Source organism: Marmota flaviventris, chromosome 2, assembly GCF_047511675.1.
Source record: "Marmota flaviventris isolate mMarFla1 chromosome 2, mMarFla1.hap1, whole genome shotgun sequence".
NCBI classification, from domain to species: Eukaryota; Metazoa; Chordata; class Mammalia; order Rodentia; family Sciuridae; genus Marmota; species Marmota flaviventris.
Window position 1 is genome coordinate 12,458,969 of NC_092499.1, and position 12,472 is coordinate 12,471,440.

Genomic DNA, 12,472 nt, shown 5'->3' on the forward strand with positions numbered 1-12,472 from the left:
TGGGGTTCCTCCTTCCTCTAACAATTTACTTAACAGTCTTTCAGTTTGTTTTTTGCTAATTTCTGACCCCATATTTCTGCTACAAGGATAACGCAACTCAACAAGATAACACAAAACAAAACTGAAACAGAATGAAACAAAAACGGAACAAAAAATCATTGTATCAGTTTTTCTGTTTTCTTGATATGTGTAGCCATGGTTTATCTCTATCTCTTCCTCAGGGCCGAACAACTTCAAACCCTGAGCCAACCATTTTTCCCAGTTTGCCTGAGAAAGTTCTAGGGACAGGCAGCTTGATACAAAAACAAAACAAATCAAAACAAGAACACATTGTTTTTTGAAATGGTCACCCATTCTCTCGCCTTCCCTCAGGGGCGAGCAATTTCACTTACCTGCAAGCTTCAGGCGTTCCCCGAATGGGCCACCAAATGCCGCAGTCTGGCTGGGCACAAATCACGAGCCACTCAAGCAGGAACAAACTTTATTTCCGAACTCCCGCGAACGCCACCCACGCAGCCCTCCTAGGCACACCACACACCAACCGGAACTCCCTCCACCGGAACTTCACCAACCAACGCGAACTCCCCAGGAATCCCCGCGAGAACTCCAAAGTAGCGGGCGCCCAAGGCGGACAGCAGGTGTCTATATACAATTGAACACGCAGCCTGTTTCAATCCAGCATCATCTTATTGGCTCGCCTCTCAACCATTACTTCTGGCATAATGCCAGGGGCCATTCCAACTCAGCTGTGGCTCTCAACAACTAAGTTGCTGAGGCTGGCTTTGAACTCACGATCCTCTGATCCTCTTGCCTCAACCTCCTGAGCTGCTGGAATTATAGGTGTGCATCACTGCAGCCTCATTTGGTTTTGACTTACATTTCACTCATTATTAGTCATGTTGAGCATCTTTTCAGGTTATGGCCATTCACAGATAATCTTTGTAGAAATAACTTTTTTTTCTAATTTTGAATGGAGTTGTTTATGTTGAATTTTAGGAGTACTCTATTCTGGACATTAATCATACATGTAATAACATGTATGATTTACATACATTTTCTCTCATTTTGCTGTTTAAAATAAGATTGATAATAAGTTTGAAACCTCTTTCCAGTTCCATGATTCTGACTTCCCTGCCTTAGTAAATATGTGTGGTGGAATTCAGTTTAGCCTTTCCTTAATGAATTGCCACTATCATAAATATTGTTATTCTATGCCATTTTAGGGTTTTCTGTGCAGGGTAGAGGTCATGTGTCTCTATGTTAGAATGCCCCAGAGAGATGTATTAGTCTAGTTGTGGCATTCTAAACTTCCCATTCAGTCTCATCTTTTTGAAGATGGCCTTTAAAAGGTAAGGGTTTATTGCTGATGGCTTCTGCTTGTTGTTTATGGTCTCTTTTTGTCTTGTTGGACTTGAACCATACCTAAAGATAGAACTTCTGAAGGTTTACAGAGAAACAAAATAATCCTAGCTCTTTCACAAAACATCTGTGTGCCCTTAGGCAATTTACTTACCTCTCAGCTTCATCAGTAAAAAAAAAGTTATCAGGAGATTGAAATGAGTTAATATGTGTGGAAGCTTTTAGACCAGAGTGATGCAGTAAACCTCAATAAGTGAGTTCTTAAGTTAGCTAAAACATGCTTGTCATATTGAAACTGGAGTTTCTCTACTACTTTTGGCAGGAGGGGTCTGTGTAAGCTACAGACCTTATAGCCCAAAACCCACTTTAGTGTTAGTAGCTAATCAAGGCAGGGGATACCTGCCAGCATCAACTCCGATGGTCACAGTGGGCAAAGCCAGAGAGTGACACTTTGTAGTTCTTAATGCCAGACTATGCCCTCCAGTGTTGAAGTAGACCTTAGTTGCTCACCACCAATTTCTTCTTTCACTGTTTTTGTCTCTCTAAATACACAGACAACAGAAGGCAAGAGTAAAAGGAGTAAGATTTATTGAAATTGGAAGAATAGAAAACTCTTGACAGGATGAAAGGGGACCTGATTGCAGGTTACTACTTGAGTGTGCTAGTTTAGGGCTTTCTATAGCTCTTAGGTCAGCTATTAGTTCCAAATTTATCCCAATCAGGTCTTGGAAAGTACCAATGCTATTGATTGGCCCTTGAGTCTGAACTTTCAGGTCTGCCTCTTCTGTTTTCTTTCCACTCAGGGAAACAGAAAGTTGAGGTCTGTGGATCATGGATGCTTGGTCTTCTGGGCTACCATGTTTTGTGGACCAGGAATCCGCACTGGCCCAGACCAAGTTGCTGCTGTGTGACACATCAGAGTGTTTTGGCTCACCTCTGTTCTGGCTTGCTGGGCCTAAGGCCTGCACTGGCACAATGAGTTCTGCACGGCCACAGCCCATGCTTGCCACCCCGTACTCCAGCCCACCAGGTCTGTTGCTCCAGGACAAGGCTTGGCTTCATTATGAGAAGAATATAGGAAGTCATTTTCTTTTAACTTTGGTTTTTGGGTTTCCTTTTTTAATATAGTTTTATTTCCAACTCGTCTGGCAATGTGAGATTTAGCTACAAGTGACCATCCTACTTTGCTTGGTCACAACTGGGCTACACATGTGCTGGCTTCCCATCTGGTTTGTATGCCTTTTCACTCACATTCATTCTAGTTTGAATGATACATTCATTATACGGTGACCTTAGATTTCACACAAGTGAAAACTAACAAACTGTAGTTTTGAATTATGAATTACTTTTAATATTTGCATTTGCTCCATATTCTTATCCTATGCATAATAATCAGACAAAGGGGAAATATGTTTAAAATACAAGGTCCAAGTGCCATTTCTTTTCTGTGTACACTAACATTTAGTATGGAAATAACCCCCATCCCCATCTTTATTTCCTAAGTTTTAGGAACTCTTTTTCAGCTTCCCTATTTTATAGATGGGGAACTGAGGTTCATCAAGTTAAATGACTCTTTCAAATACCTTGTAAATCAGTGACAGAGAACTCAGTCTGATACTTTAATTCCCACTATTCTCTCTACTATATAAAGCAGTAAAAAGTGTATTATGGCAAAGAGATGCAATTTTTCCAAAGTGTTTTATGTAAGTTTATTCCTTTGGTTTTAGTCAAGGAACAGGATTCCTGTAGATCACGTACCCTTCATACTTTTAAGGTGCTAAAAAGTCTTGAGGTAAAGAGCCCTATCTGACTTTGTTTAACACTGCTTTTTTCAGAGTTTGGGAAAACTCTTTGGAAAATACTAACCTAGGATTTTGTTTTGTTTTGTTTTGTTTTTGATGTTGTTGTTTGTCTTGGAGGATGGGGAGGAAAGAAGGAGTTAGGGTGTACAAATGTGTACATGTTTCAATTTCTCATAGGATTTTTATTCTTGCTGTTGCATTCAACGTGATTTTTTCTGTTGGGTTTGCTGCAATTGCTGAAGCATGTCACATTATCTGATTGGGATCGGTCATGCATAGGATTAATAAAGGGAGCTCCCTAGGATGGTGGTTCTGGAAAAAGGATATATCAGTTTCTGGGGCCATTTGCATCCTTTGAGCCACTCTTGTCCTGTAAGCCCTCCCTTTCCTTTCCTTTAATTTATTTTACTTTGCTTTGTTTTGCTTTCCTTTTCCTTTCCTGTTACATCATTCAAAGATTGGGTTTCATTCTGTTGTCTGTAGGAAACAAACCAGACTTGCCTGGAAAGCAAACATCTCCTAGAGAGATGAAAATGTTATTAATTCTCATTTCTATCATCTAAATGCGTCAGATTAGATTAAAAAATAAATACATTCTGCTCCATTTGCAATAGATATTTGGTTACCTGAGAAGCAGTGAAATTATTCCCTGGGGATTTTGAGAAGAAACATGGATTTGGAACTGGAACTGCTCAGTCAGTCAGGGTTACCCCCAGGATTTGGAACTGGAGGATACAAGGTGGATTTAAGGGTTATAGCTGACAAATCCACCCCCATTTCTATATCTTTGTAAAGCCTGTGTTTATTTTAGTATTCATGCTTCCATAGGGGATGTGAATGTCACCCAAATCAGTTTATCCTAAAGTGAAGGAGGAGCTACTACCACAAAAAGAGCTACCACAAATTTGTCCCTAAATTTTCCAAAGACCCTTTCATTTCAATCCACCTCTCCAGGTGAAACCCCCAGCTCTTCCCATACTACTTATCAGAATGGTGAATAGCCAAGCATCCTTAGCTCAGCTTCTCCTCTCCTAATGCTTGTTATGTGCTTTTGTTTCTCCGTTGCTAGGCTGGCTTTGAACCTGTGATTCTTCTGCCTCAGCTTCCCGAGCTGCTGAGATTATGGATGTGCACCATTGTACCTGGCCAAAAAGCCATTTTTAAAATATATATATTTTTCAGTTGTAGTTGGACAACAATACCTTTATTTTATTTATTTTTATGTGGTGCTGAGAATTGACCCAGTGCCTCACATGTGCTAGGCCAGCGCTCTATCACTGAGCCCCAACCCCAGCCCCCCCCCCATTTTTTTTTTTTTTTTAATGGTGCTGAGGATTGAACCCAGGGCCTTGTGCATGCAAGGCAATCACTCTACCAACTGAGCTATATCCCCAGCCCTCCAAAAAGCCATTTTTGATGTGGTTTAAATCCCAGACAGACCAGTGTAGTAGTGTCTTGACTCCTTACAAATTATTCAGAATTTTCAGTTGAAAATAATTCTCATGTGTGTGCATGCACATATTTGTGGAACTAAGAGTAATCAAGTCTGTTCACTTCCCTGGACCCTCCTTATATTTCTTCATCTGGAAGCAGCGCTCATTCTTCCTGAGTTTTAGCAAACTTTGTGCCATTGGCAGGCTTTGTGTTCTTAATGAATTTGCTGTATAGTCAATAGAAATTAAGAAAGTAAAACTAACAAAAATGAAGCAGTAGAGAACTCCAAGAATGCATACAGGAAGTAAAAAGCAGCCTACCACAGGAGTGACATCATGAATTTGTTTGTTCAGAAACTTCTTTGACCCACAATTTTCATATCTACCATTACTACTAAATTCAAATTTTATTTTTAGCTATTTTTTTCTCCTTCTTTTTGGTAAAGCCTTTTTATTTTGCATAATGTTTTTATTCTGGATTTTTCTTAACATATTTCATACATTTTGAAAAAGTTTTGTCTGTGCTATTTTTGCTTTAAATGTAAATTTTTAATGAGTAAGATTAGGATCTGACCTGTATATAAAGCACATTTGGTTTCTAGGACCCTATTTTATTTGAAAGAGTGCCTAAAAATACCTGATAATTTTTTTTTTTCCTGGTATCATAGATTGAACCTAGGGGTACTTAACCACTGAGCCACATTCCCAGTCCTTTTTTATATTTTATTTTGAGACAGTGTCTCTCTTAGTTACTTAGGGCATCGCTAAATTGCTGAGACTGGCTTTGAATTTGTGATCCTCCTGCCTCAGCCTCCTGAGCTTCTGGATTACAGGCACATGCCACAGTGCCCAGCTTGAATCACCTGAGTTTTCTTTGGGGCTCAACTTGAAAACTAGGATTTATCAGAGTTAAAGTTTGAACTGAAATTGATAGTCTCAGTTTCTATTTTGCAACATTCAAAATGAATTACCCAGGGGGGAAAAAAGACATCAACTTTTTCTACATTTCTATTATTCAGGGATGGAAAGCTGTGACACTCATCACCAGACTTTTTAAAAATTATCTATTTTCAAACAGACTTTGCTGGAAGAATTAATTTATATATGTAGTGCTGGGGATCAAACCCAGAACCACACAAATGCAAGCACCTTACCACAGAGCTACATCCTCAAATCTATGGGGTGTTTCTTGTTTGTCTTATACCACTTAATATATAAAATAGTATAATAAATTCTTTCGCTTTCTTGCTGTATAGTTCTTTTGAAATGCACTGTAATGTCTCATCCCATAGCCATTCATATTTCCCATAATATACACTGAAGCAAAATTTAGGGGGGATTGTATTCCCATAGATAGGCAGGTAAGTTTCAATAGGAAATTTATTCATAAATGATTTAGTGGAGTTAATTACCATACTGCTGCTTTACATTATCTACATCTAGTTACTCGGAAGTTTCCTGGTCTTATCCTGAATACTATAAGTAGAGGTATACATGCTTAGGTAAATAAATTTATACATACAGAAGTGTTCATACACACACACACACACACACACACACACACACACACATCTGTGTGCATGTGTATAATAAGAGAATACAAATGTTAATAATGTTTTTTTTAAATGTGGATTTCCCCTACCCCCATACTGGGATTTAACCTCAGGGGCACTATACCATTGAGTGGTACCCCCAGCCCTTTAAAAAAATGTTTGTTGATTTTTGAGACAGTATCTCCCTAAGTCACTGAAGCTGGCCTCAAACTTAAAATCCTCCTGCTTTGGCCTCCCAAGTTGCTGGGATTACAGTCATACACCATCTTACCCAGCTTAAATGTGTATTCTTTAGGTTATGCTATATCAATAATGAGGATCACAATACATTTCAAGAATCTGGACACCATTCTGTTTTCCAGTGATTATTTGTATTTATTTGTAAACAACTTGTTAAAATACTTTGTTTTCATTTTGAGTCTCGATTAGCTGCCTGCTTGCTGATTTATTTTCCTAACAGTTTCAATAATAGATTTTAAGTTATTTTTATTCTTCTTAAAACATTATCCCTTTGAGTCAGATAAATTTTATATAGCCACATGGTATAAAGGTTTAGGTGTGTTCTTGTTAACCCTGTGTCCTCTCTTAAAGAGTTTCTTCTCTTTCAGCGTGTATCCCCTGCTAGCAGCTCTGAGAGTTGAGATTCCGTGATTCAGAATTCAATCTGTAATTGCCCAAATTATCTCTTATTGCTTAGATGCCCTATCCATGCTAATCACAATATCAGATAATAATAGTATTTTTATTTTCAGGCTTTATGAGGAGTATAGGTTAAAAATTTTTTTTTCTTATATGTCACTCCATTTATAATAGCTTCTCTCAAAATTAAACTCTACTTAGCCTAAACATATTTAGCTTTGTCCACCTTTACTTCCCCCTCTTTTAGTAAAATGCCCAATTACACAGATGAAAGATCAATTTAAGCAATTTTATCTTAAAGTAGAAAAACAACAAACCAATCTTTTAATTATCCATCTTTGTATGTCTAGTACTGGTATTGACCTGTTAAGTGTTTGTGAATTTCCTAGAATGTTAGATTATGATTACTGGTGATTGCCTCTAAGCATTTTTATAAAAATTAAAAAATACTTTTCCCTGCATTTTCAAATACTCTTCCTATAACTGTAATTTAAATTAGTCTGATATGTTTCTTGTTTGCTCTCTTAGAAAGTACCAATTGATACATTTTATGGCTCAAAATTGTAGCTAGCACAGTCATAATTCAAGGTTAATGGTTCCTTTACATTTTCTGAAAATTTTATGTGTGAACTTGACAGCATATCATTATTTGCAATAAAAGCAGTTTTCAGTAAACTTGCCTTGTTTCTGTGTGACTTTAGATACATTTGAAAAAAATAAATAAAATTATTTTTGTTTCATATCAAGAAATGGATGAAAAGAGGCTGCTGGATCCAGGGTTGAAAGTGCATAAAGGCCATTGGGATTATACTCTGAAGAACCAGCAGATGGAATGCCTGAGTGACTGAAGAAAATGGGTGCTAATGCATCTAACTATCCTCACTCATGCTCCCCGAGGGTAGGGGGAAACTCACAGGCCCAGCAGACTTTTATAGGTAAATTTTAGTTTTTCTAACTATATTTTCTATATTCAACTATAAGTAGAATTGTGTTTTCAGTGGTCTTTGTGGATAAAAAGAGAATTGAGGTATGGGAAAGTTATTGTAGATCATAATTCTACAGCATTTAGATTCCCCCAAACATATTAATCTGATTTGTGTGAGTTTTATTATAAATAATCTGCTTATAGCGCAACTGACCTTTTCTTTGGTTATCTTAACCAAAATTGCCAATTACTTACCTAGACAAACTAGTAATCTCCATTTGTGTGTCCTGGTCTATTTACTTTCCCTATTCAAGTGCAGCCTTAGTGTAGTTAAGAAAAAGAAGTATTTCACAATTATATACAAGTGATATTCTTAATTTACAGTTCTACCTATGTTTCATTTCCTAAAAATTCATAATTAAGATCCATGATATCAGCCTTTGATTGCCAGAGAAGCAAAGGCATTTTAAAAAAATTTGGACTGATTCATTCTATTTATTTTTATTTCTTTTTAATATAAAAATTATTATAATTTTAATATAAAAATTGTTTGAAATTTTTATGTTCCCTTATAAAAATAAAAGATTTATTTGAGTGGTCCAGAAGTGTCTATAACATTTTTGAGCATTCAAACAGGTTATGTGAAAATGAATGTTGAAATAAAAAGAAACAAATTATCATGTATTTAATTTTCTTCTTAGGGACATCATCCTATTCTCAACAAGGCTATGGTTGTGAATCAAAATTGTATAGCCTTGAACATGGCCATGAGAAACCACAAGACAAAAAAAAGAGAACCTCTGGCCTTGCCACCCTCAAAAAGAAGTTTATTAAGCGTCGAAAATCTAATAGGTCTGCTGATCACGCCAAGCAGATGCGAGAACTCCTCTCTGGATGGGATGTTAGAGATGTCAATGCATTAGTGGAGGAATATGAGGGAACTTCAGCCTTAAAGGAGCTTTCTCTACAAGCCAGTTTGGCTAGACCAGAAGCCCGGACATTGCAGAAAGATATGGCTGATCTTTATGAGTACAAGTATTGTACTGATGTAGACTTAATATTTCAAGAAACTTGTTTTCCTGTTCATCGTGCCATTTTGGCAGCAAGGTGTCCATTTTTTAAAACACTGCTTTCTTCCTCACCTGAGTATGGGGCAGAGATAATAATGGACATCAATACAGCTGGTATTGATATGCCCATGTTTTCTGCTTTGTTACACTACCTTTATACGGGTGAGTTTGGAATGGAGGACTCGAGGTTTCAAAATGTCGATATCCTTGTTCAGCTTAGTGAAGAATTTGGAACACCGAATTCCCTTGATGTAGATATGCGTGGACTTTTTGATTACATGTGTTATTATGATGTTGTCCTTAGTTTTTCTTCAGACTCTGAGTTGGTTGAAGCTTTTGGAGGAAATCAGAACTGCTTGGATGAAGAGCTCAAAGCCCACAAGGCTATTATTTCTGCACGGTCCCCATTTTTCCGAAATTTATTACAAAGGAGGATACGGACTGGAGAAGAAATCACAGACCGAACTTTGAGGACTCCCACAAGAATTATATTAGACGAGTCCATTATACCAAAAAAATATGCTAAAGTAATACTACACTGTATGTACACTGATGTGGTTGACCTCTCCGTTTTGCACTGTAGCCCCTCTGTGGGGAGTCTAAGTGAAGTTCAGGCTCTCGTTGCAGGGAAGCCAAACATGACCAGGGCAGAAGAAGCCATGGAACTTTACCACATAGCACTATTCTTGGAATTTAACATGCTTGCACAAGGTATGAAATCCTGATTTTTAATTTTTATTTCTAAAATTACTTCCAAATTGTACATACAACCAATTTCTTTCTATGGTTTCAATGTTTGGTATGTTCAGGGTCAGTTTTGAGCCTATAATTATGACATCTGTGACAGATGAAGGGTCAGTATTAATGTGGTTCTTTATTTAATATTAAAATCAGGCATTCAGTAATAGTGACTAAGAGCATTAGATGCGATTTGAGGCTCTTTCTTTCCTAATGTAATATTTAGGAATATGTAATTTAGATTTAGGAATATGTAATTACCCACCTGTACTCTGTCTGGTATTTATATTTTTTTTGCTTTCTTGATCCTTAAATATTTGGAATTAGAGTAAGTTCATTACAAAATGAAAACAACAACATTTGGATATAAATTTATTTGAATCAATTGGGGTTTCTATTTTAAATTTTCAAATATTTAGTATCTTATTTTTAGGCTTAATTTGTATATAAAACAACAGCCTATAACACAGAACTGAACTCATTTGCCTTTTTCAGTTACTTTTAAACTAAAAAATTTAAATTAGGAGAGTACTTTTTTATGTTATAAGCGAATGGAAACATGAAAGTTAAATTAAATTAAAAGAAATATATTGGAGCTGGGGGTGTAGCCTGGTGATAGAGCATGTGCTTTAGCATGCTCAGTACTTTATGTATGATCCATAGCACCAAAAGGAAAAAGTAAGGGGGCTGCGGTTGTGGCTCAGCAGTAGAACTCTCACCTAGCACGTGGGAGGCCCTGGGTTCGATCCTCAGCACCACGTTAAAATAAAGGTATTGTGTCCAACTACAACTAAAAAATAAATATTTAAAAAGAAGGAAATGAACAAAGTATGTATCTGTTGGTAAATGTTAGAATCCTAACATTTCAGAGATGGAAAGAGATCTTCAGTGCTGGGTACAGTGGTGCACACCTGTATTCCAGCATTGCAGGAGGCTCGGGCAGGATTGCAGATTTGAGGACAGCCTGGGCAACTTGACCAGTGAAACTCTGTATCAAAGTTTTAATAAAGGCCTGGGGATGTAGCTCATTGGTAGAGTACCAGAGTTTTAATCCCCTGTACTGCAGGTTGGGGGTGGAGAGGCTTTTTATAGGAGAGCAAAAGGAGTTTACTAACTTATGCAAAGAGGGAGTACACACTTAGCATGTTCAAGACCCCTAGGTTTCATTCCCAACACCCCAAAAAAGGGAAAGAAGGGAATACATATGAATCAATTAATAGGGCTTTGAGAAATTAAAAAATAAAAGTCCCAGTTAAATAACAAGGCCAGTCATAAGATGGGAAGAATAGTACAGAAGGCACCAATAAAAATAAATACAAAAATGCTATGGTTTCTTTTATGTAAACAATCTTTTTAGATATTTTATTTCACCATTATCTTTTTAGTAATAGTTTTTTTTTTTTTTTTGCCACAATGAAAATGTCATTAAAATACATTTTTACTAATTCAAAATAAGGATTATTATGTTAATAATAGTAAGACAAGAAAAATGTTTTTGGAAGAAATCTAGCAGTTGACCTACCATTTCTTTGTTGTATAAAATCAAATTTGTCGGAGGTTTTGAATGAGAGCCAGATGCAGTGATGCATACCCGTAATCCCAGTGACTCAGAAGGCTGAGGCAGGAGAATGGCAAGTTCAAAGTCAACCTCAGCAACTTAGCAAAGCCCTAAGCAATTTAACGAGATCCTGTCTCAAAATCAAAAATAAAGGGGCTGGGGCTGTAGCTCAGTGGTAAAGTGCTTGCCTCACATGTGTGAGGCACTGGGTTTGATCCTCAGCACCACATAAAAACTAAATAAAGTTACTGTGTGTCCATCTACAACTCAATAAATATTAAAAAATATATAATAATACGGGCTGGGGTTGTGGCTCAGTGGTAAAGTGCTTGCCTAGCACATGCAAAGTCCTGGGTTCAATCCTCATCACTACATAAAAATAAATAAATAAAATAAAGGTATTGTGTCCAACTACAAATAAAAAATTAATAATAATAATAATAGGGCTGGGATGTAGTGATAAATTGCTTTTGGGTTAAATCCCAATACCAAAAAAATAAATAAAAGAAGAAGAACTGAATAAAGAGTAAAATTGTAAGCCAGTTTTGGATCTTTGAATGATACTGATTACTTATCTTTTCGTAAATGAGAGGGGTTTTTTGGCTTTTTGTTTTGTTTGTCCTTTAGCTAGAAATTGTATTTTATATGTTATACGAAACAAATCTTGTATTAATCTAGTCACCCTAAACAAAAACAATATTATATCTGCTTCTGTTTCCTTCTATTATTCAAAATACAGTTTGGAGCTTTTTTTAGTCTGCTGTTTTGTTGTGTTCCATGTGGGATATATCTTTCCCCCATACCTATGATAATATTCAATTAGAGTTTATAATGCACCATAACTTTGCTTAACTTTTACCTCATTTCCATGGGAAGTAGACTATTTGGTCATTTGGGGAGTGATTTTTATACCATAAAACTTAAGATCTCAGGTTCTGGAACCAGACAGGCTGGGTTTGAATCCTTTTCCATCATGTCTTAACTTTTTTGTCCTTAAACAAATTGCACAACCTCTCTAAAGCCATTTTCTCATTTTTAAAAACAATAATATTAATAATAAACTGCAAGCTTTATGAGGATTAAAGGAAATGATGAATGGTGCCTGATAAATTCAATAATTGTTAACTGCCAAGTGATAGTCATTATGGCAACATAAATCTTTCAGTACCACTTTGTCTTGTCTTTTCTTTCTTTCTTCAGTGCTAAGCATTGAACACAGGGCCTTGTATGTGCTAAGCAAACACTATCTCTGGCCCGTTTTTTCTAAAAATAAATTTATTAATCAAACACATGCTAAGCATATTTCATAGATTTTTACTAGGCAATTTTTGATTTTAAGATTTTCTTATAATTTTATCACTATAGGATGTTGGTATGTACCTCTTATCATTGCAT

At 36.5% G+C, this 12,472-nt stretch overlaps 1 protein-coding gene across 3 annotated transcripts in view; it reads left to right on the top strand.

The window, feature by feature from the left end:
• Window positions 1-12,472, top strand: part of Btbd7 (BTB domain containing 7) — a 113,236-nt gene that overhangs the window by 50,054 nt on the left and 50,710 nt on the right. For all 3 annotated transcript variants that reach the window (XM_027931700.2, XM_071607581.1, XM_071607582.1), the window contains exons 2-3: window positions 7,534-7,721; window positions 8,413-9,492. In XM_027931700.2, coding sequence (XP_027787501.2) covers window positions 7,640-7,721; window positions 8,413-9,492 — 1,162 coding nt within the window. In that variant the 5' untranslated portion in view covers window positions 7,534-7,639. The remainder of the gene's footprint in view (window positions 1-7,533; window positions 7,722-8,412; window positions 9,493-12,472) is intronic.